The sequence below is a fragment of the Chaetura pelagica genome, unplaced genomic scaffold, assembly GCF_000747805.2.
Source record: "Chaetura pelagica isolate M959 unplaced genomic scaffold, ChaPel_1.0 scaffold105, whole genome shotgun sequence".
Classification (NCBI taxonomy): Eukaryota; Metazoa; Chordata; class Aves; order Apodiformes; family Apodidae; genus Chaetura; species Chaetura pelagica.
This window is the reverse complement of record NW_009953393.1, coordinates 4264633-4292339: the sequence shown is the minus strand read 5'-3', so window position 1 is coordinate 4292339 and position 27707 is coordinate 4264633. Positions and strand designations below refer to the sequence as shown.

General features: G+C 36.5%; 1 protein-coding gene across 3 annotated transcripts in view; it reads left to right on the top strand.

Moving 5' to 3' along the window:
* PDS5B (PDS5, regulator of cohesion maintenance, homolog B (S. cerevisiae)) overlaps positions 1 to 24442 on the top strand; it is a 91869-nt gene extending 67427 nt beyond the window's left edge. Inside the window, exons 24-34 of one of the 3 annotated variants that reach the window (XM_009998347.1) lie at positions 1491 to 1695; positions 6389 to 6503; positions 6861 to 6993; positions 7753 to 7872; positions 8163 to 8225; positions 10861 to 11006; positions 13509 to 13608; positions 18584 to 19026; positions 19118 to 19219; positions 22229 to 22370; positions 23557 to 24442. In XM_009998347.1, coding sequence (XP_009996649.1) covers positions 1491 to 1695; positions 6389 to 6503; positions 6861 to 6993; positions 7753 to 7872; positions 8163 to 8225; positions 10861 to 11006; positions 13509 to 13608; positions 18584 to 19026; positions 19118 to 19219; positions 22229 to 22370; positions 23557 to 23592 — 1605 coding nt within the window. In that variant the 3' untranslated portion in view covers positions 23593 to 24442. Of the gene's footprint in view, positions 1 to 1490; positions 1696 to 6388; positions 6504 to 6860; positions 6994 to 7752; positions 7873 to 8162; positions 8226 to 10860; positions 11007 to 13508; positions 13615 to 18583; positions 19027 to 19117; positions 19220 to 22228; positions 22371 to 23556 lie in introns of all 3 variants that reach the window. The other 2 variants (XM_009998345.1, XM_009998348.1) reach the window with 2 other exon arrangements.
* Positions 24443 to 27707: the final 3265 nt, after the last annotated feature.

Below are 27707 nucleotides of genomic sequence, written 5' to 3'. Positions count from 1 at the left end.
GAACTTGGTTCATTTTGGTCCCTTTTCTTCTCAATCTGCTAGTGTAAATGAGCAGAATTTAAGGTTATTCTTAATGTTAAAAGATTAAAAATAATTCCCATTTGTGCCACACAATACCAACACTAACAATGAGCTATACCTTCCTTTGTCCTCTGACTCAAGGAGGAAGTGCCAACTAGGCACAGGTCTCTTCTAAGCTCTCCAGAAAGACTTAGGTGATGTCACTGAGCAGGAAAAGAGAAAGATAGCTGTCTGCTGGGGGGTGGGTTTGGAAAAAAGAGGCAATAGATATTAAGTCATTTGCATTTGTGGTCTTGGGGTTGCTTCAGCTCTGGCTACAACAGACATTGGAGGGTTTCAGTCCACAGAGGAAGACTATGGCTTGAAGCAGAGGAGGGAAAATGGGGCTTGATTAATTTCTTCTGGGTTTAATTTTTGGGTGAGGGTAGAGGGAGTCTTTTTTTAAATCTAAAACATGATCTCTTTTGGTGCCATTTTTGAGTTTAGCAGAGTCAGGTTTACCAGTGTCTCTGCACTTCATGTTGGCTGGAAACCTCTTCAGTTCTTACTGGTTTCAAAATTCTCATTTGACTAAAATAGCTGTTTGTTCTTGTTAATGTTTTTTCTTTGTGCTTACAGATAACAAATCTTTCTTCGTGACCTTTTTTGGCAGGTTAAAAATACAAAACTGTTTTGGTGGCCTTATTTACCTTATGCTTTTCTGTACATATTCTTGTAACTGTTTTCCACACCTGCTTCTGGTAACCTTCCTTGGCCTGTGTTACTAAATGGTTTGTGATATACTGATTGATGTCTTGAAGTATGTATGTTGTTTTCATACAGAGGATTTTAGAGTTGTATTTTTTCTGGAAAGATGTTGTTTAATAAATTGTAGAAGTACATTTGCCACCTTCGTATTACTTGACTTAGTGTTCTTTGGCAAATACTAGACATGTGTGAGTCTCTTCTGGAGTCAGTCATAGTTCATAGGCTTCCCCAGTGTAATGGAAATGCTTGGTACTATCTTAAGTGTTTAACCTTACCTGTTGAATTGTGTTAAGCTTCTAATATTGATGGCTTGATGAAAAATTGTGAAATCATGTAGCATGATCAACACAGTGGTTACTGGTGACTAAACACAGTTTCAGTGCAGATCTTCGGCTCCACAAAGCAAGTCATCCAGATGTAAACAATTTCATAAACTCCATGCCTCCTGTGCTGTATTAGGCCTTGGGTCCCAAGAGTGATATCTTCCTGTACAGATTCTCAACTTTCAGTCTTATCCTGATCTTAAGGGAAGCTTCAGCTGATTAATTCAGTTTAATTGCTCTGAATTGGCTTTTAAAAACATTCTTACAATTCTTGTGTTTCTGTGTCTGTAAGGCCTGAAATTGATTTTGATATGTGTACCCAGGCTTCTGTGTTTGATTTCAGTCTGTATTACTTTTAGAAAAGTTTGTTACCTTTTTTCTTTTTGCTTTTTTTAATAGGATGAATGTTACCAAGTGAGGCAAATATTTGCGCAGAAACTTCACAAAGGCCTTTCTAGGCTACGACTGCCACTGGAGTATATGGCTATTTGTGCACTGTGTGCAAAAGATCCAGTGAAAGAGAGGAGAGCTCATGCTAGGCAGTGCCTTGTGAAGAACATAAATGTCAGAAGGGAATATCTGAAGCAACATGCAGCAGTTAGTGGTAAGAGAATAGAAGCTGCATTTTGGTATGAGTGCTGTAGTTCAAATGTGCATGTGAATAGAGTGAAAATATTGGTGTTTTCCTGTCTTTATACATAGAATGGATGTGAATTTCACTTACAGGTATCTAATGAAAACTGAAAAGAGAGTCTAGATGTTGATTTTTTTAACAGGCATTTCTTACATCTTTAAATTTTGTTAAGACTGAAAACTTCACTTCCAATATACCTGGGCATAAGCATTTGAACAATGCTTATGCCTAAGTATGTTGGAAGCAAAGTAGTTTTTCAAGGTAGTTACTTATATTGTTTGAACTTAATGGTTAATTATGTTGTAAGTGAAGTGACTGATGAATTTTAATTCAGTAATTAATAATATGCAAACGTAATTACATAAATGTTGTACTAAATTGACTTTCTTTGCACTGTTGTACTGAGTAGCTTCTTACCTTATCTTATGCTGGCAAAGGGCTATATTTGGAGGCACTTTAGGATGCGTTTATGTAATTCTTTCTTTCCAATGCCAGCAGTCTGATCGTGGGGATGCTTAGTAAGTTATTATGGACTAGTGTTAGCTATTTTATGGAATCGGTCATTTTCCCTTTTGACTTATTCAAAGCTACTCATGTATGGTATGACAACACTGGTATGTGGTCAAAAGTAGACCATAGAAGATCTATGGACATCTTGAAGAAGAGTGTTAGAAAGTTTTATTTCTTTGAAAGCTTACTGGTGGTTTGGCTTTTGTGAAATGAAGGGGATTTTTTCACCTTGTCTTAGGGTAGACCAGACCTGTTTTGTGAATTTGATCTCACAGATGCTGTCAGATAACTGATTTCCTTCTGCATATATGAATCACAGCCATTATTAGCCATTTCAGTCTGTGTGCCATAGTCCCATTAGACTTCAATCACAGTAAGTCTGAAGAGAAATCTTTGTCTGTTGTTATTTACAATTTAGAAAGAGCATTGCTCCTCTACTTCTTCAATAATGTGTAAAAAAGAAAAATTCCTTGAGCAAACACCTTCAAGTCATCCTAGGTCTGTTCCCTTTGAAAGCTGAAAACTCTTCTTAGTTATGTAGACAAAGTATAAGAATTCTCATATGATTAAAAGTAATTGCTGATTTCCTAACTGTATTAAGACAGATGGTGCCAAGTTACTATAAAAAATGTGTAGAAAAAATGAAGAGGAGCCGAGGTGTGTGTAATTCTTTTTATCCAGTAGGACCTCAAAGTGTACCTGGCTATTTTTTTTTTCTTGCTGAAAGACTTGAGTGATGCCATTGATTTACTAGGTATTAAATACAGTTCATAGAATTTTTTTATTACTACAATGTTAACTTTGTGATGTTCAGATTTACCAGTCTGAGCTTTTAAAAAATTAAATGTCTTAAGCTGTTTTCCTCTTAAATAAAACATAATTGCAGTAATGCAGCCAAAGCTCAGTTCTGGTAAGATCATACTATTTGAAAGTGTATGTATCTCCCTTTGTCATTCCCCTTACTGGCCATGCAATAACCCAGGGTAATAAAGATGATAGTACTTCCTTTGAAAAACTTCCACAAAAAATCTAGAGCTGAGAATCTACGTTTTTGATTAATGCAGCTATATTTCTGAATCTATAAATGTGATTTTGTGATATGCTTTCTTCTTGAAAACTTAGTACAGGTGAGGAGCATTTCTTTCAGATATTTTTGGGGATTTTAGCATTTGTTGGAAAAGTGGTAAATTTCTCTGGACCTTGCCTAAGGAAAACTTCCTGAGGACTGGTTCCAGACAGCCTCTTTCCTCTAGGCCAACCTTTTACAGGCTGGCAGGAATTACTCTCAGGCATCCTAAATTCTTAATGCAATTCAGAGTGGAAGTCACTCAAGAAGAGACTTACCTCGATTGTGTATCTGTTAACTGGTTTCATCTGGGTAGAGTCTTGTGTCTTGCACAGGAATCTGGTTTCCAAGGCTGAGCTTTTACTTACCAGTCAGTAAGTGGAAACATTACAAGACTAAAGTTGTTATGTTTTTTTTTTAACAAGTTCCTTTTCTGAATGTTCATAAAGGCTTTTCATTAGGGTTTTGGGGACATTCTAGTTTCAAGTACTGGTAGTTCACATACACAAAGCCACCGTATATTTGGATTGTGTCTTTCTTCATTAAAAATGAGGAAGGAATGTGTAAATACTATTTTTTTCATGATAGGAGTTAAATACAAGATGTGTCAATATTTATCCTTTTTCTGTTTTGTCTGGATCTGGTTTACTTTGTTTTCCAGGCCCAGATGGAGTTATTACTATAGTTACATTAGACATTATACAAGGCAGGAATTTAATGAAACACTGTGTTCAGGAGCTTCTGATGAGCACTCAGTTGAAGTTGCTCGTTAATACAAATAATAGTGGGTTGGTTTGCCTGGGACATGTCTAAAGCAAGCTAATTTTGCTAGTGTTCTGAAATCATAATTATGTTCTCTTTCTTCCCTACCACGTCTTTAATTTTTTTATTTACCAATGCAAAAAACTGCTGGCTAAAATGCAGGAAAATGTGTGAAGAAGTGAAGGGTGTTTTTAAAGTTAATACTGAAATGTCAATTGAAACACATTAAAAACTGCTTTGCAAAGTACACAGGATTTCAATTGCATAAATCTAGCATGAATTAGAAAAATGGGTGATTTTATTGTTTTCTTCAAACCATATGACGGCCTACAGTCTATGTGGTAGAGATACTATTGTTGATAATTAACTGCATCAACTGAAATAGCTGTGTATCCTTGGAACATGACAGCAATATTTTCTGCGGGCCTTAATAATTTTGAACACTTTATTTGCTATTATTAATCCAAATATTTTGTAGGTGTGCGTTATCCCTATTTATGCTGAAATCTTAAAAATGGGATAGATTGCGAAAGACTTGACTTATTCATAGTAATTATTTAGTTAAGCTTAAGAAATCTACAATAATGAGGCGTTTTATTTGATACACACAACATTTGTCAAGTACATGTCATGTGAATATATATTAGAGATAAAAATGTGAGTGTTCCAATAAATTTAAAAATAGTTTTCAAATATTATTTTACATATAATGATATGAAGTTTGGAATTTGTACTCATAACCTCACAGGCTTTTTACAGTGATGTCCAGTGATAGGACAAGGGGCAATGGGTGCAAACTGGAACGTAGGAGGTTCCATGGTAAACATCAGAGAAAATGTCCTTCCTGTGAGAGTGACAGAGCACTGGAACAGGCTGCCCAGAGAGGTTGTGGAGTCTCCTTTGCTGGAGACATTCAAAACCCGCCTGGACACGTTCCTGTGTGATGTGCTCTAGGTGACCCTGCTCTGGCAGGGGGGGTGGACCAGATGATCTTTCGAGGTCCCTTCCAACCCCTAAGATTCTGTGATTCTATGACATGGGATAGTTAAAAGCTTACCAAAAGATTTTCCAGATTTGGTCATGTCTGTCTTTTTTTCAGAAGCAGAGCTAGAAATTTTCCTCCTTCCTTCACAGGCACATTCAAGTGTTTATCCATAGGCATGTTAATGCTAGGCCTTTGTGTTTGCCATAAGCACTCAGTACCAGATGCTTGTACCATAGTAGTATACCTAGAATAATAGCCTAGAATATTATACCTTCCTTGCCTATTGTCCTGCCTGTTGCACAGGCTACAATAATAGGATAACTTAGGTGTGCTGTGCATCCTCCAGTTCTTTTCAGTCATTAGGCTAAAGAAAGCAGTGTGGGTGTTTTCTGCAAAATGCTTTTTGACTTTTGGTGTACAACTTGTATTTTTGTTGTCCTTGCCCTGTGGGATATGACCTTTTTGATTCTGATTTTCGTCATTGGACTTTGAGGTGCTAAAGTTCATTCTGCATAGTGATGGCTTAGCTCAGGAATTTGTTTCCATATGGAATATGTATTTTGTGATCATAACTCTGGGAGGGCCTTTGGCAACAATCCTTGCTTTTTGAATCTTCAAGGAAAACAGGTCACCTGACTGTTGCACTGTAGGACAGACTCCTGCAGTCCTTGCTTAGGACTACTTAAAAGTCTCAAAGGATGCTGGGAAAAAGTTTTGAATGCTTTGAATGTCATGGTTCAGTTGTGCTGCTCTGTTCAAGTGGGATTGAGCCTCCCAAACTCAGTTCACCACTGCTTTGTTAGGGCTTTCATGTTACCTCTCATCCCTTCTTTAAACAGATACTTAGGCTGTGGATTTGGAGAATGTGGCAATTTGACTGCAAAGCTCCTACAAAGAGTGTTTCTTTCTGTCCTGCTGACAGCAAGACTACTGAGTGTCCAAAGAAGGAATATTAGCTTATCCCTTCAATTGTGTTGGTCTCACATCTTGCAGTTAACATGGATTTTATGATGTATCCTCACTTATTTTTCAAAGTCTTTTAGAATGCAGGCTTTGAACTGAGGAGAGAATTGGGAATAGGGGGTGACTGGAGCTGTGTTCTCAAGGTAGCTGGAAAGTGTGCAGCCCTGAGTGAGAGATGCTTAACATTTTAATTTTTGTATGCATGAAATATCTGTACATCAACCATGACATGCAATATTATAAAGAAATTATAGACCCACGTGTGCCTGTACTTTATCTGAATGTATGCTGACCTTAAATTTTGCTCTCTTCTCTATAGTAGGAAAGAATATTTCTTGACATGTAGTCTTTTGATACATCTTTCTTCTGCTTTTCAGAGAAACTGTTGTCACTTCTGCCAGAATATGTTGTTCCTTATACTATCCATCTTCTAGCTCATGACCCAGATTATGTCAAAGTCCAGGACATTGAACAACTGAAGGACATTAAAGAGTAAGACTGCTTTTAATGGTGTTATTTCTAGTTTAAACACTCTAATTTAGTATTCTAAATTCAATTTTATTTAATTGTGATACCCTGATATACTGTCCAGTGAACATAATGGCAGTTACGTATGTAAAATATTGTGGGAAATGGTGTATATGCTTTTTTAGTGCTCTGTGACATTTGACAGAGGAATCTTCACCTTCTGCTTATCCTGCATTCGTTTCTTTTTTTTAAATTTCCCCGGGTTAGACTGGTTCAGATGCATATTACTAGTAAATTCTAGAGTAAACCACTTTCTCAAATGTGCTTTTAAAAATGTCTTTTGCATTTTTATTCATGAGGGCTACTGCATTTCTCCCTTAGGTGCCTGTGGTTCATACTGGAAATATTGATGGCTAAAAATGAAAACAACAGTCACGCATTTATCAGAAAGATGGTAGAAAATATCAAACAGACTAAGGATGCTCAAGGCCCAGATGACCAAAAAATGAACGAGGTAGGTGATACTTTTTTATTGGAAATTGCATTTACTTGTGGAATTTAGTTGCTTTTTGTTTACACACCCAACTATTAAAATGTCAGTAGGATTGTATGTGGGAGATTATACTTTATATACTGTAATTATTATATTTATTGTAGTTTAGATAATAGTTCTTCTCCTATGCTTCAATAGATCTTGCAAATTTGCAAGGGAGTGGTAGTTTGCAGTCCTTTTGTTTCAGCCTCAGATTATTAAACACTAACTTTAAATATACGATAACCATTATTTTCACTGTTCCACTAAAATGCCTTGTAATATTTAATTTTAGAAGTGCAAGAGGAAGGTTAGAATAGGAAGAACAATGCATGCATTAGATGTCTTCAGCATATATTGTATAGTGAATGTATGAAACCCTGATCTTGTTTTTGAGGTTTTACATCACATAGCATACAGATTTATCACTTTTCTGCTTTTCCCCCAGATATGAGATTTTTTTTTTTTAAGCTTTGCCTTTGAAACCATAGTACACACTATTCTTAAGTGTACAAAGATCATGAAAGCTCTAGTCAACTGCAGGGCCTATAAACGTGCTTTTGTGCCTATATGTTAGTACCCTGTGATACACTGTTTAGGATGAAGGGTAACGATAAAGGTTTAAGGTTATTACTTTTAAGCTGTGAGTTCTTATAGTTCTATGCTCAAAAGATACTGTCCTTTGTCAAGATTTGCTATGAACTTCTAAAGCATTGTTTTTTAAATTTTTATTATTTACAGAAACTATACACAGTCTGTGATGTAGCAATGAATATTATTATGTCAAAGAGTACAACATACAGTTTGGAATCCCCTAAGGACCCTGTACTTCCAGCCAGATATTTTACTCAACCTGACAAGGTATACCTTGACATTTAATTTTTCTTGAGATAAATCTGTTTAAATCTTTATTAGTCATAATCCAGGGATTTTTTCAATAGCTTTTGTAACCTCAGACTTCTTACTATAATGTAGTTGAAAATGTATTTATGCATATGTTTTCATCAATATTTAGATATTTGTACACCCACTGATTCCTCTGCCCCAAGATATTGTTCAGGTTTAAAATCTCAAAAACATAAATGATGTAAAGTAATACTTCCAAAATGTATATATCTTGTTTATTGATTATTGTTCTCCTTTCTTTACAGAATTTCAGTAACACCAAAAATTATCTTCCTCCGGAAATGAAGTCTTTTTTCGCTCCTGGAAAGGTATGTATAGTGGGGGGTGGGGTTGGGAGTTTTGGTTTTTGTTGCTGTGTTTGCCATTTTGATTTGAGTTGTTTTGGCATTTTGTTGTGTTTGTTGTTTGTTTTTTGTTGTTTGTTTTTTAAGTAAACTAACATGTATTTAATGAAACACTTGGAGTTTAAGAAGACAGATTGTTTCTGCCTGAAGGGTTTATATACCAAAGGGTACGCCGGCTTGTAGTAATAGTAGGCAAAGCCTGTTGTCTTCAAAAAGAGTCCAAAAGAAACCCCCTGTATTATTTGACAAGTTTACAAGGTGGTTAACCTTTTTTTCTGCAGAAGACTACAATGTTGCATATGAAGTGACAACTATGGAAAGCTCTAAAATAAATTATTTTTAAAAATCACATACATTAATCTTTAGCAAAGCCTAGTACCATTTTACAGTATATTACAAGATAACTGACTGTCTATGGTAATATTAGTTTGTTCTTTCTAAATATTCATTGTATGAATTGAATGGCAGTGCTCTTTCAATGTTCTTTCACTAAACCCAGGTACACTTTGGAATAAAATTAAAATCTAGTACAGGAAAATATTTTCAAGTCTTTTTAATCAAGTATGTGATTTAAATTTTTTTTTACTACAGCCAATTTGTGGTTTTCATCTGGATTAATGTTTCCTGTTCTAGATTAAAGGAGAACATTCATTTGCTAACTTGCAAAAGAAATAGAAGTGCACAGCATCTTCATTATCCTTAACTTTGTTAATGAAGCCTTACCTATGAGCTAGTAACTTGCTAATAGAAGAAGTCAGGGAAAAATGCAGATATACAGGAGCATCTTTTTGATTAGAAGTTGAAAGCCAACATTTAGTGGTTGGTATATATCACCACTGTATTGCACATTTGAGTATTTGATCTCCATGGATTAGAGACTTACTTTTTATTGAAGATATAAAAGTTTTTAAATGGAAGCGGAGTGTTAAATTCTCTCATCCAGTTTTTGACACAAGTTGTTCTTGCTGGTTTGTCCCAAGCTTAATCCTTAAGTGTACTGTGACAATATTAAACAACAAACGTCGTTTGTGCTATCATGAAAAATCACAGGATCTTGAGTGTTTTGAGTTTGGAAGGTCATCTAAAGCCCCTGCTCTCTCAGACTTTCATGAGAAATGCCTCAGCCCCTTCTTCATCTTATTGGCCTTTTGCTGGATTATCTCCAGTAGCTCCATATCTCTCATGTATCCTAATTGAAATTCTTTTGAATCCTAAGGTAGCTAGTTATTCTACATTTCTTGTGCCAAATACTCTAGTTCCGTTTTTGTTGTTCTGAAATTTTTTAACAAACAGCAGAGGTATATTTGACCACCAGAAATTTTCAGTTGCTTCACTGTCATGAGAACAATGTGAAATGAGACTTGGTGTAGGCAGTCCTAAGTTTGGGAATGGAAGACTACTTGAGTGGTGTGCATGAGGTGTCTGTAAGCAGGGAACAGTGTTTGCAGGCAGTGAGGCTTTGAGGGTAGGCTCTATGGTAAGGGAGGAGCTGTTAGTGCAGGCCCTTAGTAGGAAATCCAGTCCAGTTTGAATTGAATCTCTCTCTGCTTTTGAGCTCTTTCTCTATTTTCTTATTTGATTAACATTAAGTTCTAAGCCAATAGATGTAAATTCTTCAACTGGATTTTGTTCTCACAGGTTTATTTTTTGAAAGGATGTGCTGTTTTTCTTGTGCTTGGTGCAGAGTGAATCTTTGTAAGTGTAAAATTTCCTGCAGCTGTAAAAGTGTAACTAGCAAACCCATGGTGCATATCTCTGAAAAAGGAATATTCAAAGCTGCTACAATGCTCATGTTGAACTTTTTTTTTTTAGCTGTCACTAACTTTAAATGTAGCTAGAATCTAATAAATACAAGATGGATCATATTAGATAAAAAGAAATCTGGGGAATGGTCTTTAATTCAACGTTTTTGTACGTGGGTATTTGACATAAAGGTATATTCTTTTTATAACTGCACTTTTTCAGTTCTCTCAGAAGTTAGTATGAGGTAGAGGTATTTGGCATTTAAATGAATAACCTGAAACTGACCAGTGTCTGGAATTTTTGGCACCTATTAGAATTCTAACATTTTAAAATCTGTGTATGAAGTATCAGAATCTTATCCACATTATTTTATTTTTGAGATTTTTATTCATCCCCAGTTGAAACTAGTGTGGTTTGCTATTACAGCTAAAGCTAATTGAATGGCTTCTTTGCTGAAAGGGCTGTCCGGCTGCTATTTTTTGCCAGTACAGATGCTTATCTGATAAATGGTGAGCTGGTTCAGGCAGCTAGATCAGCAGAAAACAAAACTGCACAAAGTGCTGAAGTGGCTTATTGCAAGGGTCAGGTGAGCAGCCAGTACTACCACTGAAAAGAGGACAGAATATAAGGGTAGAGAAAGAATACAGGTTTTGGTGGCAGCTAGCTATTCGATTACAGCTTTGACAACCTCCTTCTGGTGTCTGTTGTAACTTTTATACGAAAACATTTATGGCTTTATATTAAATTTAAGATACTGACTGCAGAAAGTGAAATCTGTGAATACTTTATGCATAATACATGTTAACAATATCTAAGCATATTGCTTAAAATAAAGGAAATATGTTCTTTTTTTCAGCCCAAAGCAGCCAACGTTCTTGGAGCAGTTAATAAGCCTCTTGCATCAGCAGGCAAGCAGTCTCAGTCCAAATCTTCACGAATGGAAACTGTAAGCAATGCCAGCAGCAGTTCAAATCCAAGCTCTCCAGGAAGGATCAAAGGAAGGTTGGTAGACAACAAAGGAGCTTTGATATTTTGAGTATTCATAATGGAAACTTTGAATATTTCTGTAATGCTTTCTAAGTGAAAAACAGAATTCTATTATCTTATTTTGAAGTAAAGTTATAGTACCATATTGGTATAACTGAAACCATGAATTCGGCTTTGTAACCTCAGAAGTTTTCTTTGAAAAAAACCATAAACCAGAATCAAATCACATCCAGCGTTGGCTGTAGGAGTGAAGGAGAGCTTCATATAATTATTTTATTTTTTTATTATGTATAAAAACTCCCCTAATATGTAAATCAGAGCATGTTAGGGGTTGGAAGGGACCTGGATAGATCATCTAGTCCAACCCCCCTGCCAGAGCAGGGTCACCTAGAGCACATCACACAGGAACATGTCCAGGCAGGTTTTGAATGTCTCCAGCAAAGGAGACTCCACAACCTCTCTGGGCAGCCTGTTCCAGTGCTTTGTCACTCTCACAGTAAAGAAGTTTTTTCTGATGTTTACACGGAACCTCCTATGTTCCAGTTTGCACTGGAACTGCCCCTTATCCTATCACTGGACATCACTGTAAAAAGCCTGGCTCCATCTACCTGACACTCCCCCTTCACATATTTATAATCATTAATGAGGTCACCCCTCGGTCTCCTCTTCTCCAAGCTAAAGAGATCCAGCTCCCTCAGCCTTTCCTCATAAGGGCGATGTTCCACTCCCTTAGTCATCTTTGAGTTACTCTGCTAGATGCAGGCCTCCAACTAGACTCCATCCCCTTGACCACGACTCTTTTTTCCTTCAATCAGTTCACAATCCACCTCACTACCCAATCATGTATATATACACGTGTCTATGTATATGTGTGTGTGTGTGTGTCTGCAGTTCCTAGGAGCCTTGTGGCCTGCTGCAATATTAACAACATGTCATAGGCAGTGAGGCCTGGTAGGGCATTGTGGTAATCTCTCATTACTTCCTTCTCTAGCAGTTTCTCCTGCACTTTGCTGGACTTTGCAGATAAATATTTTTGGATTCTAGATTCCTGTTTCCTGCTGTGATAAAAGGCAATGTCATGTAATCCTACATATGTGTTTGTTTTTTCCTAGTTATCTGTCTTTTAAAATTATAGCTTATTTTGTGTCAAATTTTTAGGTTATTCATTAGGTACTATATCTTCTTATGATAACTTTTTAACTGAAAATAACATTATCATTACTTTTTTACACAGACATATAGTGATTGCATGTCTCTCACTATTCATATTTTCTCTCATTGCTTCAAGACTGTGAGGAAATGTTATGTTAGATACTTCTTGTCATCTGGTACTTCTGTGACTATTTAAAATATAATTTTAAATGTAATGCAGTGTTTTACAAGAAACACTTCTCAACTCCATAGAAAGTCCAAAAAAAGGTTATTTCTTACCAGTCATGCAGGTTCACATGCTGAAATCTATTATTAGCTAAAGACAGGTTGGAATCCAAACTATTTTCTCTATCGATATGAAATGAATCGGAGACCAATAGTGTAATACATCTAGTTAATTTTTTTTAAAATGCTGCACTCACAGCCTAAGACATCTTCACGATCTCCCCAGTTCACCTAAGTTAAACTGATACGTGTTTTGAGTGGAGAAGAAAAGTAAGCTATAAGTAATGGTAATGATTCAGTATACATGGTATTTCCAATTCATTCTCACTGCATCTGTACAGACAAGCTTGCATCTGTTAAGATGTGTGAAAACTGAGCTTGTGATTAATTGTGTCACAGTTACTACAGATTTTATACTTGTAGGAATCAGAATGTCTTTCTCAGTCTGTGTAGTTCTCAAGCCAGGGACTTAAGACTTTGTGTATTTGAATACCACTTTTCATTTCAGTACACAGCATATTTCTTTCTGTTAGAAATTGCACACTGTTATTTAAAATTGTTGCTTCTACTTGCCCAGGGTAGATGAAACAAAATTATTTGTGTATTGGTTTTTGTATGTTATGTTTTATCTCAATGTTCTACACCTGCAGGAGATACCATTGTACATATTTACATATGTAGAACTGAAATAAACATGAAATTGCTGCCTGAAATAACAACAGAAAGCTGTGGGATGAAGTGATCTCTGAAGTTTAAATCTACTGTTTTATTGCCTAAACCTCACCGTAGGGAAAATGTGTGTGTTTTGGCTGGCCTATCTGTGGGGATCTTTGATTGGTATATGAAAATATATGCAAATATACACGAACATACTGATCTCTTGAAACTCAGTAAGGCTCTTATGATTCAAAAAGCTGATTATCATTCCCAGTGAAAAAAGATAATTCAGCTTGGCTTGTAATTGACACCTTTGTCTTGAGTCTTAGATGACCTGGCTTGTGATATTTGGTGTTTTTTTCTGCAAGATTGTTCATGGTTTAGGAGTACATTTCTTCTCAAGATTGTTGTTGGTTTTTTTTTTTTCTTTTAACAATTGCCTGCTGTATTATAATACAGTGAATAAATGTTTGTTCATTCTAGGCTTGACAGTAGTGAAATGGACCACAGTGAAAATGAAGAATTCACACTGGCTTCACCCTTACCAGGGAAGAAAACTGACAAAAGGGACGACTCTGATCTTGTAAGGGTGAGCTGTTTGGTTGCATTGCAGATGTTTCATTTTAAGTCACTAGGACTTTAAAATAAAAATTAATGTAGTGGTACTTGATGTAATTCAAGAAAATATGCTAAAGCATAAAACTAAGTTGATGGTTTAAACTACTGGAAAGTATGTTTGATATGGAAATACAATGGAAGGTTCTTTTTTTCATGTCTACATTACACTACCTTTCTAACATACTGACAACTCCTGTAAGCTTTCAAGATTACCAGTTACAATTTGCAGGATATTGACAGGAGTAGATTCTGCTAAAGCTGAGTTGATGAAAGAGAGTCCACAACTTGTCTCATTCTCAAGATTTGATGATGAAGCATTTGGGCCATTGTTCAAGTTGATAGCTTCCTTGGACTTCTGTCTCCCAATATACAGTAGAGATTTTTTTGGTGTGTGCTATTGATGTTTACTTGAAAGCTTTGGAAGAATTAATTGGGTTAGTTTGACAAGACTAGAGTTTTGGGAGAGCAGTTTAACCTGTCTGAAATTTCAGATAGCTGTCTGAGGTTCTAGAAGTCTGTGTCATACATGGTTTCTTTCTTCTAGGTAGCAAAGTGTTGCTAGCTAGTTGTTACAGTGTTGCTGCATTATAATTCTTGCCTTTTTTTTGTACTGTCATGTCACTGGTGCTATGGCATGTTCTCTTTTTCCAGCCATATAGCTTTTCCTTTCAGCAGCTGTAAGGAATAGCAATTGTTCTCTGATTGTCTAGAATACCAGGAGGGCATCATGATTTCACATTGAATTTAGAAGTTCAAGGAAGAGTTATCTGAATATCTATATGGATTCTTGCATGCAACTCGTAGGCAGGACAGTGCTTGGTTCTGAATGCCAGGTGTCACAAGTAGAAGTTGCAGCATGGTTTTAAAGCTGTCAGACTGCACGTAGTAACGGCCTTCAAGAGCAGAGTGAGCTAGCTAACTGATACTTACAGACAGATACAATCCAAGATGATGTAGAATAGTCTTTAATGATTAACAAACACATTGCCTGTGCTGTTACATAAACTGTTCTGTGAGAGCTATGAACCTCAAGGGGTACCAAAATGTTGTCATTGCTCTGCTCTTTTACAGCATCAGGATCATTTAGAAAAAATTACATGTGTATCTACCTTAGAAGAGGTTTTAGTGAATGACCACTGTCCAAGACCTTTAAGAGTGGTAGGCCTTTGAAAGTGGTAGCCTTGTCCGTACTAATTCTTACTGATGGATTTGAATATTTCTAGAAATGAGTAATACTAAAGGTTCCTAATGAGGATGTACAAACTGATTTGGACTCTGACTCAGATGTACTGCTTTAATACATTAATGAAATTATAAGCAGGTTAAATGTTGCCTCAAGCAGTGTTTACACCTGTAATGGGAATACAGAAAAATAAACCACCAAAGACGAATGTACTTCTATTGTAATCCTAAGAGCAATTCAAATAAGAATTTCACATACTACTACTAGTAGATTTTAATTCTTTGTGCCTTAATAATAGCCGGCAGTCTTCAAATTTTGTGGTGTTTGGGATATACTTGAAAAAGTAATAATACAAAGATGATCTAATTTGTTATAATTGGATTTTCTAGAATACCTTAAGGATGTCCTGTATCTGATGTCACTGCTGCTTTATATTTTTTTACTGTCTTTGACATAATAGGATAATAGAGAGGTGTCATTCTGTTAGATTTTTTTTTTTTCTAGGTTGCTTGGGATGTAAACCACTGACTAGTAAAAGTGAAGTTCCTCCCTCAGCTTGAAGAGTTATATGGCCTTAGAACCAATGTTACTCTAAATGTAATCTGGACAAACATCATGAATAGTGACATCTTTACTGTCTGGCACCAAATTAAAATTCTGCTTCCCAGTTAACTCCTGATATAATCTGCTCCTTAGCTCCAAAGCCAAAAAGGAGTTCTGCACAGTACCCTAGAAAAGCAAAACTGCTTATAACAAAACCAGAAAAAACAGAAGTCTCTTGTCAAAAAATAACACTTCTGATGCTTCCTGTATTGATATGTCACTTCAGCTGTAAACCTTGGAAAAACCTCAATCCAAACAGCTACTGGCATACAGTTCATGTTTACAAGCATTAGGTTGAATTGGTAAGCAACAAAGCTAAGGGATAAAGCAAATACAGTTTAGTATTTCAAGTACTTTCGAGGACATTTGTATTTCACTTTGACTACATATGCAAGCACCTTAAGGTTGTTGATGCAGAACTCCTTTTTGGCTTTGGAGCTAAGGAGCAGATTACATCAGGTGTTAACTGGGAAGCAGAATTTTAATTTGGTGCCGGACAGTAAAGATGTCACTATTCATTATGTTTGTCCAGATTACATTTAGAGTAACATTGGTTCTAAGGCCATATAACTCTTCAAGCTGAGGGAGGAACTTCACTTCGAAACTTGGCTGCAACGTAGTAAAGCATCTGCAATGGCAGTTGTGCACAGTCACTGCAAAAGCAAACAGAACAGGGATTACAGAGGTTGTCATTGGTCTAGATCAACAGTTTTGTCACTGAAGTAATATAGTGGCTGGAGATGTCATCACTGTTTAGACATTTTCCTAGTGTAATTCTTTGTTCTTCAATTTATTTTACTTTTTTTTCCCCTCATAACCTTTATAACTTTACTTTCTGCTTTTCTTGACCACTGTTTGTCTCAAGGGGAGACATATTTGTAAGATAACTTCTATCTTACATCACAAAGGAGATGTGAGGGAGAAAAACCTCATTCCGTGTGGTTTTAAGTGTCTTCTTAGCTGTCATTGAGTAGATGAAATTGCAATGTGGCAAATACTGATAAATGAGAGTTTGTGTGTGTGAAATACAGCAATTTTTGAAGTAAACATTGCTATGAAACTGTGAAATACTGTAAATATTTGAGCTGCTGGACAATTTAATGGTCCTACATGAAATAATCATGGTCCCCATCAAATCATAATTGAGTCAATGTTTTTTTCCAGGGATAGTGTTTGGTTGGGGCAATCCTCCTGACTCTAATGGCTGCTTACTGAAATCTTTGCACTCTTTGTGTTTTTTTACTGTGCACTTTTAGAGAACTAGAGCATGGAGAGGTGAAAAATCATAAAATTGTTCAGGTTGGAAGAGACTTTTAAGATAATCAAGTCCAGACATTAATATGCTCCCCATGCCTGTCTGCCAGCACAGGGGGCTGGGTACCCAGAAAACAACTAGCCTTGCTATTAAAGACTGCGGCAAAGAAGGCATTAGGTACCTCAGACTTTTCCTCATCCTTGATCACTGTTTCTTCTCACATCCAGTAAAGGATGGAGAATCTCCTTAGTCCTCATTTAGTTGCTAATATATTTATGTAAACACTTTGTATTTTATGGCAGTGGCTAGGTTAATTTCTAGTGGGGCTTTGGCCTTTTTAATTTTCTCTACATAAACTCATGACATCCTTGTAGAGCTGCCTGCCACTTTTTACAAAGGTCATAAATTCTACTTTTTTTCCCCAAGTTCCAAAATAGTTTCTGTTCTGAAAGCTTATGATTTAGAAAAGGTTCTATCTTTCTTGATGTATTAGAGGGAAAGGATGACATCCAGAGGGATCTTGATATGCTTGAGGAGTGTGCCCATGTGAACATCATGAGGTTCAGCAAGGCCAAGTGCAAAGTCATGCACATGGATCAGGGCAATCCCCAGTACCATTGCAGGCTGGATGATGAAGGGATTGAGAGCAGCCCTACAGAGGACACTTATGGATGAGAAATTGGACATGAGCCAGCAATGTGCACTTGCAGTCCAGAAAGCCAAGTATGTCCTGGGCTGCATCAAAAGCATTGCCAGCAGACCCAGGGACATGGTTTTTCCCATTCTACTCTGCTGTCATGAAACACCCACCAGGAGTACGAGTACTGCATCCAGCTCTGGGGTCCCCATTACTAGACAGACATGGACCTGTTTGAGCAGGTCCAGAGAAGGGCCACAAATGTGGTTAGAGGGCTGGAACATTTCACCTATGGAGGAAGGCTAAGAGAGTTGGGTTTGTTCAGCCTGGAGAGGAGGAGGCTCTAGGGAGACCTTATTGTGACCTTTTGATATATGAAGAAAGCTTATAAGAAAGATGGGGTCAGACATTTTAGCAAGGCCTGTGATGACAGGACAAGAGGCAGTTGTTCTAAACTGAAAGGGTTTAGATTGGACATGAGGAATAATTTTTTTTACAGTGAGGGTGGTAGACTGCTAGAACAGGTTGCCCAGAGACACTGTGGATGCCCCATTGTTGGAAGTGTTCCAGGCTTGATGGGGTGTTGAGCAACCTGATCTAGTGGAAGATGTCCCTGTCTATGGCAGGGAGTTGGTCCAGATGATCTTCAAAGATACCTTCCAACCCAAATCATTCTATGATTCTTTTAAGGGCTGGAGGTTTGTTTTGGGATTTTTTTGCTGCACTCAGCAAGTTTTGTATCTTAGTGTGGCTCTGACAGCAGTGCTTTGACAGATACCAGTAATTTCTGTGCTTGCATTCTTCAATTATAAATTCAAGTTGCCCACTGGCTTCGGTAGTAGGGCCTTACACTGCCAGCGTAGGAGCCAGGCATAAGTACCTGCAGCTCATAACAGAGCTGACGCCACTAGTTGACTGTTCCCATCCTCTGTATCTTTGTATTTCTAATTGATAGAAACACAGTTTGGGTGTTTCAACCAATCATGTTTGCCAACTGAGGATACAAATGAGGACTTTACACGCGTCTGTGTTTTAACTGCTCACCTTTGAAATAATAATTCTCATTTGGCATTTTATATCTATGTCTGTGTTTATACTTTTGCAAAGGTTTCTTAAATGGATATGGTAGATAATCTTACTAGACAAGTTGTGCAGCTTGAAGACTCTTTGTCTTGTTGAGGGAGAGTTTCTGTAGCTTTTGCATGACAGTTTAATGTGGCAGTTTAATTTTTTAATTTAAAGACATAATCTTACCTTTTCAGTCGGAAATGGAAAAGCCCAGAGGAAGGAAGAAAGCAGCTATCACAGATTCAGAAGAGAAACTTAGCATAGATGACCTGAGTAAACTGGGACAAGAGCAGAAACTCAGAGGTAGTCAACGGGGAAGGAAGAGACCTGCAGTTGTTTCAGAATCTGATGAAACACAATGGCAAGAAGAAAAAAGGCTAAAAGAAGATGTAATAGAAAGTGAAGATGAACAGAACAGTCCACCAAAGAAAGGGAGAAGAGGACGCCCACCCAAAGCAAATAATGGGGGAACACCAAAGGAAGAACCAGTAGCAAAGTCATCAAAACGGAGCAAAAAAAAACAAACACCAGCAGCTGCAGCAGAAGAGGAAGAGGAGGAGGAAGAAAGGCAAACTGAAAACATTGAACAAAAACCAAAAGGCAGGCAAAATAGGACACAGAAAAGAACACCGCAAAGGTAAGTCCGTCTTTTTGTAAACTACACCTTTTTTATCTTTGGACATTAGTTATAATTTGATACTTTGCAATTTGGGTCTTCCTCAAAACAGAGCAGAACCATCTGAAACTAGTACAGTTGAATCAGCACAGTCTACGCCACAGAAAAGACGAGGAAGGTCATCAAACACACCACCATCACAGCAAAAAAAAGTGTAAGTGGTGAATATTTTCTGAATTTGTATTTAGTAGAAATTAAAAATATGCCTTTGTGCCCCCAAACAAATAATTTGCTGAAAATATTTCAGAATACATTAATTGACAGTTAAGAAAAGAAATTGTGATTGTTACTTCTAAAATGTTTCCCCTTGCTGTTTCTCCTAGAGCATCTCAAACTAGAGCAAGAGGCTATGAGCAAGTTTAATGTGCTTATGTAGCATATACATAGCTTTGCTCTTCTAGGAGAAAAGTCAATAAAGCACAAGGGCCTTGAAGAGAGGGCTTTATTAGGACTTAAAGGAGCAAAAAGTGCTCCCATTTGTTTTGGATAGGGAGGAAGAATCAAATTGTTACTGTGGTGAAACATTATTGTTGAGAATTAAGTTTATTTTGATTCTTCTTAAATTAATATTTACTTTCTAATTTCTGACCTTCTTGGTATCCACTTGACTCATGTCCAAATGAATAAAATGTGCAACAGTCTTATGAAGTATAGTAGCTTTTGAAAAATCTGAGGTGTATCAAGCTCCAGAATAAAGGTAAACTCTGTGGCTAGCTTGATTTTCTTGTGCCTACCAGTATCTCTTTTGCCTACAGGTATCTCTGCCTCTTCTGTACATGCACTTACAATATATATAATGCAGAACTGCACAAGTGAACAGAACTTATTTTCTCACTGGTATCAAAATGCAGATCATTGAACAGATTTGTAAGAATTTTCCAGACCTGGTGGTTGTGGATCCAGAGCACTGGTTATTCACATCATCAGTCTCACATCTTGTATTACTGCTTTTCTAGCTTCTGGGCTTATTTAGCATCATGTTCATCTCCCTTTGGCAGTTTAATGTACCAACTTCCCTGTCTTCTGGGTTCTTCCACAGTGGAGATCTTTGCCTGAGCAAACAACTTTTTACTATTGATTCAAATGGTAATTTTACACCAGATCGCATGGTCTGGCATTTTGCATATACAATATCCCGACCTTTCCAGTGTCCTGTTTCTCTTGCCTCAGGTTAAACCTCTCCAGCTCCTTTACCCTGTAACCAGAAAGACAGGTCCCAATGCTGTCTTGGTTACTACAGAAGTAACTTACACATGTGCAGTGCAACAAGAGTTGGAAAATGCTACTGCCATACAGAGAGGACATGCCAATAGGTTATTGTTGGGTGATATGCTATGTGGCATTTGTCACAGATGCCCTTTAGTAAATACTTCCCATTCACTTTTCAGTGAACTCAGTGTGGTTTTTTTACCCCCTTTTAAATGGAAAATAAACTGTATCAGTACATGTGATCACTAAAAGACATAGCTTTCCTTCCTGTGTACATTGTTCCTGTCATGAGGAGCCCAAGTAAGTTTTTTGGGGGGTTTAGAGTTGTTTAGCCTTTTCTAGATTTAATCCAAAAAATATTGTGTGTATTTTTAAATTTTTTTGTGATCACCCAAGTTTTTTTACTGTCGTTTTTCCAAATCTGCAAGAAAACAGTGAGACTGCAGTCATTCCTCAGTCTTCAGAGTCCATTGTAGGGAGAGCTTTCTCCTTCTTCTACGTATGTATCTACAGCAGTTTTAGCAGAAGGTAGCTGATAGAATGCAGCACTGTGCATGACAAGATAAAATATATTTAAACCAAACTCTTAAGGCTTTCCAGGCTCCCTGGGGGTAGATTTGGCATAAAAATTTGGGATTTGACCTGTGGGGTGATAGTGTATAACCTACTTCTGATCAGCTAATTGGGTTACTGGCTCACATATGTCAACTGGCTTATTTTTATAATATGTGAAAAGATGAACCAAGCTTGTGAATAATCTGTTTCCTTTTCAATTCTCCTGCTTCTGTCAGTCTTGGAAAGTTTGTGTTGGGCTAATGGGTATTGTTGGTATTGTTTTTCAAAGGATGTGATGTGGTTGGTTGGTGCTGAAACCATCACTATACTATAAGTAGTATATGCAATTCAGAGATTTTATTTTATACAGATTTTAGTGTGCTTCTCAGGACTGAAAATTCCCACCGTGTGTGTGGTGTGATGCTACCAGAGGACAGTTATTTTGGATCTGTATGTCCCCACTGGTAATTGAAGTGTGTTTGTTGTCTTCCTGAAACACAGTTTCTGTTTTAATTTCATCCACAAAATCACATAGTTTGGGTGTACTAAGACTGCATCTGCAGTAAGCAGGATGATTCCATAATTTGATTATGAATTGTGCTCATGACCCAAACAAAATGGTAATGTGGGTGCAGCTGTGTAGTTTTTGGATGCATATCTAGTTGGTGGAGTTTGTTGTTGGTTGTGGTGGGGTTTGTTTTTTTTGGGAGGGGAGGGGGTTGCATGTAGGGGGGGTTGTGGAGGATGGGTCTAGCTCTAATTTTAAGCAAATGGGTGCTTTTTGCTTGTGGTTCTGCTCCCATGACTAACAAAGACAATTTAAGATATTGTTTACTGGTTGTTCTTGATTATCCTGATTAAGATGTTGTTATCCTGATTATCCCTAGCTCAGCATGAGCCAGCTTGGAAGATTTGCCTTTAGGTTCATTACAGTGTTAATTTCATAATAACAACACGGGTTCTTCTAGGTCTTTAAAATATTTGTGTCTAAACTCTAGTGGAAGTAGAATACATCTGATCATGGAATTGAAGAGAAGGAGAAAAAAAAACAACAACCCAAGTATTCAGTGTCTGGCTGTTTGGGTTTTTCTGTTCACTGATTACTGTCAGCCTTCCTTGGGCTGAATTTTGGCACTGAATATAAATTGTTCAACTTTGTACTCCCAACCCTCTACTTTGAAGAAGAATTTGGTTTTCAAATGCTGTTCTCCAGCCTCCTAGCTCCACTCTTTTATTCTATGTATGGTTGAAATGGATAGGTATATAAGGTAGAAGTATTGTATAACATGGAATTGTGAGGCTGCTGTTCTTGTAAAGTAGAATGTTTGCTCTCACATGCTTTATATGTGTGCAGACCCATATACTGTGAAATTGATGTCTATTTTTCTTCTGATTGTAGCCGTGTGGGACGTTCCAAACAAGCAGCCAGTAAAGAGAACGAATCTAGTGAAGAGATGGATGTTTTTCAGAGTAGTTCACCTGTCAGTGATGACATTCCCCAGGAAGAAGTAACGGAAGAAGAGGAGGTTTCCACAATCAATGTAAGAGAAATGCCTGAGATTTTCTTCATGAGTCTTTGGCGTTGTCTGTTTGTTAGTGTTTGGGACATGGCTTCTCCTGGTCTTAGAACTTAACCTTCCTCCTTAAAAATGAATGAACTTGTTGTCAGCTGTCACTGCTTTTTTAGTGGTGCGGCATTGTAGTTTCCCAGAGAGGCTGCATTTCTTTGAAAACACCAGATTTTGTCAAGCATCTTAAATTTTCTGTTCTATATAGCTAATCATGGAATGGTTTGGGTTGGAAGGGACCTTAAAGATCATCTAGTTCCAACCCCCCTGCAATGGAAGGAACACCTTCCACTAAACCAAATAGCTCATAGCCCCGTCCACCCTGCCTTTGAACATTTCCAGGTTGTGGCATCCACAGGTTCCCTGAGCAACCTGTTCCAGTGTCTCACCACACTCATAGTGAAGGATTCTTCCCTATGTGTAACCTAAATCTCCCCTCTTCCAGTTTAAAACCATTACCCCTCATCCTATCATTCCATTCCCTTGTAAAAAGTCCCTTCCCAGATTTCTTGTAGGCGCCTTCAGGTACTGGAAGGCCCCTATAAATAAGGTCTCCCCTTTTGTTATCTGTCTGCCTCAATTGTATAGTACCCCGTGGGAACTATTTTCCAGGTAACTCATGCTGATTCTTCTCAGCTAGATTGTAATAGTGAATTATGTTTCTTCATACAAAACATGAACACAAAATGAGTAGTACTGGAAAGTAAGTATGGAATCTTGGAGCAGAATCCTAAATAAATTTCTTTCTCTTACTAGCACATGCAAATGCATTACAATTATTTTCTTTTTATATATATTTCATACGTGTACATCCATAATGTTAGTAGTAATATTAAAAATGTAACTTTGAATGCCTTCATGCTTCCGGACATGTCCGATGATGGAGCATCTGAGTTATGGAAACTCTGAAAAAGGAAACTGGATTATTTTTTAATAGTTAAAGGCTGCAGGTTCAGTAACATCAAGGAAAGTTACATCCTGGACATTGACTGAGATTTGTAGCTGTGATAAAATAAGTAATAAACAACACTGAATACAGAACTGTATACCTTTTCACAAATATTGTCAGAGTAAGCACTTATTTTGTTATGAAATGTTTATTATTGAATTTTTCAAAACTTTTCTGTAAAAATATTTAAAACACTTGTTCTCCAACCAGATCCGTCGCAGAACTTCCAAAAGGGAAAGACGATGAGTGAGGATGTAGCTATCAGCCTTCCAGGTGAAATCTCTGAAGAATGCTTTTAATATAAAGCTTGAGACTGAATGAAGCTGTTTGTGCACAAACGGGGTTGCTGACAAAAAAAAAAAAGACAAAACCTATTTTACTTTTCCTGGCATTTGCAGTCCCTAGGTCACAAGCTTTAGCCACACACATGTTGATATCATTAACTGTGGATTTTTGTGAAGTGTAATGTGCGCTGGCTTTGTAGACATACGAACTAAAGAAGAAATCTGTAAATAATTCTTTTTTTAATGTTTCTGACTTCTAAAGTGCTTGTATAGCTTTTATCTGCGGCTTTAAACTGACAGTACCCCACTGTTTATTGGATCTATTGATTTAAAAAAAGAACAGTTTGAAAATTAATCTCAAGCAATATCTGTCAGTGTTTGTATTTGTACTCTTGTTGACATTAACTGTGAAAAAAAAGAATCAGTTGAACAAATAGTGTCACTTTCTTTTGCCACTATTTGTTGAGAAGAAGAAGAAAGAGAAACGGTCATTATTTCTTACCTGAATCTAACCTAGTGTTTACCTTTAGGCACCCATCTATTATCAGAGGTGCTACATTATTTTACAGTTCAACAATGTTGGATAAAATAATACAGGAGATGCAAATTTTGGAAGAAGTTGTTTGACTTGTTTTACACCTCAGTATTGATGCCAGACTTTTCTGGACTTCTAGTGGCATTGAACATTCAAAAAGGATTTAAAATATTTTAATTTTAAAAGTGTGTTATTAAATATTGTACTGAACACCCCACCCATTTTATCTTCCCCTATCAGTTTTTATTAATCTACTGTATCAATAAAATTCTGTAACTGAGTTTTTAATAGTCTAGTATGTTAATGTGTATAGATATTTCCTTCTGAACATGATGTTCACAAAGAGCAAATTATTACTACATTATAATATGAAATCTGATATATAAACATTAGTGAAAATACAGTTCTTATTACAATGTAAAGTTAATCACAAAGAAAAATTTTATTGATGCAGTGTGTCTTTATAAAGCTGTTCTTGAGAACCAAGTGTTTTGTATTTTATAGTGAAGTTGCATGTTCATGAAAAATGTGCTGAAAATGGGATGTAATGTTTTTTTGGAAACTCGTATCTAGCAGTAGTATATGGTAGGTTGCCTCATAAGAGAACCTTTTATTGAGAGTTTATTGTACCTTTTTATTTTGTTTTTTTTTGTCTTTTTTTGAGCCAATTTTTTTTTTTGTATGAAGAGCTAATTTTCTGTTGAATAACCAGCTGTATTATTGCAGCCAAGGTATTCAAGATTTGAATGAAGCTCCATTTTTATTTTGTGTTACCATAGACAGGTTGGGTTTTTTGTTGGTTTTTTTTAGGTATAATTGAAAAAAAAATAGAAACAAAATACTTAAAGCAGTATCCTGTATGCAGTTTTACAGTTTACAAACTGTGTTTTTGAACCAAAATGTATAGGTTACTACATTATGCTTAGCCAAGCACATATTATTTCAGGTGCTGTTCTCCCTCTGGTTCCCTACAGATCAGTTTCTAACTTAGGAAAATTTTATCTCATTGTATAATGAAGCATTTTCACATAATCCATCAATAAATAAGTTACAGTTGCAAGGTGGCCTGTAAAGATCAGAGGAAAGGATAATACTGAAACACAGATTTGCTGATTTCCAAACTTTAAGATCACTACTAAAGAAACCTTTAGAATTTTTTCATTATATTTTGTTGTTGTTGTTACCAATGGAAAAAGGTATTATAAACAATTAGATTATTCTGCCTCAGCTTAATTTCCCCCTCTCCCCCCTTCAGTATTCAGCTTTTCAACATTTATACCTATAGATATGGGGGAAATGCTGCCTAAAAAGGCAATTATGGTTGATTTGAATTAACTTTTGAATAGTAGGCACAATGGAACTGGCTTACTTATGCTTCAGCAGTGCACATGCCAGTTGCTGGGGTTTTTTTATGGTATAAAGTGATTGAAAGCTAGCTTTATATTTTCCTCTTTGACAGAATTGCACTGAAAACATTTATGGAAGATGTACCTGTAAGTCCATTTTATACAAAAATATGAAAAACTGATGCTGAAACTGCTGCAGACTCTTGAGGCTTTATGTGCATAAACATGGTTAGGTTAAACTTCATCAAGTATTGATGCACATTATGATCAGTAATGTTTAATGTAAATTTAAGCTATAGTTTTGCAATTTAAATGTTGATTTCTTGGGTTATAATGTGTAATTCATTATTTCTTGAGAAATAGGCACAGCAAATACTTCATTCTTATATTCAAAACTCTAAGTTCATTCTCATCTCATATAAAGAAAATGAATATTTTATGTACTAACATTTTGAGATCTGCGTACAGTAGCTACAGTAGAGTATAATTATGTATAAAAGATAAATTGCTAACATTCAGTTAGCATGCTCTTCTGCAATGATAATGTTAAGTTTATAAAAATGTACTGTATTACATTAAAAGATCAAATTGAACTCACTGTAACAAGTTCCAGTATGAAATTTTTATGAGATTGCGGAAGTATCTTGCTGTACTTTGCAGCAAATTAAGCTTTTTTTGTGTTACATTTCCTTTTCTTGCTGCAGTGCAATGGGAAACTTTCAGTGATCTGTAGTTCATATGTAAAATGCAAACAGTTATTGTATAATCTTGATACTAGTGTTAAATAATAATTCACTCTGATTCCAGGAGTGTGGGATTTTTTACTAGTCAACAACTGAGGTAGTTAATATTTAGGGCTAGTAATCCACTAGTAGGAAGGAAACATGATTTTGCTTCAGAGCTCTAGTGTGAGTACAACTCTTCCCACCTAGGATAATCTAGAATCCTGTATCAACTATACTTGACTCTGCCAATTGACTATTTTCTAGCAGAATTGAACCCCTTTTCAAATATTTTGACATTGGCTGTTTTGACGTTTTGATCTGTGTGAACAAAACCATTAGAATTTACAAATAGGATTAAAGGTATTTCCACTGAAAATTATTATGATAAATTTATAAGTAACTTGAAGATTAAATATTTCACACATCCATCCAACTTCAAATAGAGGTGTGTGGACAGTTGTCTTGATGGGGTTTTTTTTGCATGTATGGGTTTTGACGGATTATAAAATGTGCTTTTGTCAACACACAATATTTTTTTCCTGCAAGTTTACATACCTATGGTTCTGTGGGATTAGTTCTTAAATGTATTCATCCTGTGCAAATACCACTACAAATCCAAGTATGATATATTTGAATACTGTAACACTTGTGCACACAGGGCATCTAATGGAAAGAGCATACATGTATCTTGAAACCGTATATCCCACACTTAAAAAATTCTGAGTTTGTGAATGGAAATATTTTTAAAATTTGTGTTTAAATACATATATGTGTATTATAAAGATGGATACATCTTTACCTCATCAAGGTAGGTGCAGTACCTATTTCATGAAGAATTTTCTTAAAGAAACACTTTCAGGTATACTTTGTCCAAGACAGCGTGTCTGCAAACACATCTTAAACATGAGTTCTAGATGGACATCCTGCTAGTCTGTTGGCTTCATGAGGACCAAAATGATAAAATTCACCTGACCAAGACCTGTTCAGTCATCCATCCAGAGGAGCTGAAGAACCTGAAGATGTTGTTGTTTCCTGTTATGCTCACAGACTGCCATTCCAGTCTTTGTATCTTTGTTTTATGTTGCCTTTACAAAAAGGTGTTTACTAGTTTTGGTGCAGTTTCCTCCTGCTGACGGAAGCAGACTCCCCGCTGTGTCAGTCGGTTTGTCCAGCATGCTTAGGAAACCTGCTTCATTATGTACAGTGCAGTTTTTGGTATTCTGTTGCTAGTGGAAAAATAAGAAGCTGAATGTTGGCAACTGAGGTAAAAACACAGGAAAACTCTCACCCAATTTGCTTTTAAGTTCTCAAAGTTCTGTCTAAAAGTTCTGACCTCTGCAGAGAGTTCACCAAGTGCCATTCTATTTATATAGGCAGCATAAACATAGTATCATACTGTGTGGCTGCAGTAACAAAAAGGTTTCAAGCTTGCATTTTTTTTTCAGTGCCTCACTGCAGTTGTGGTGTAGTT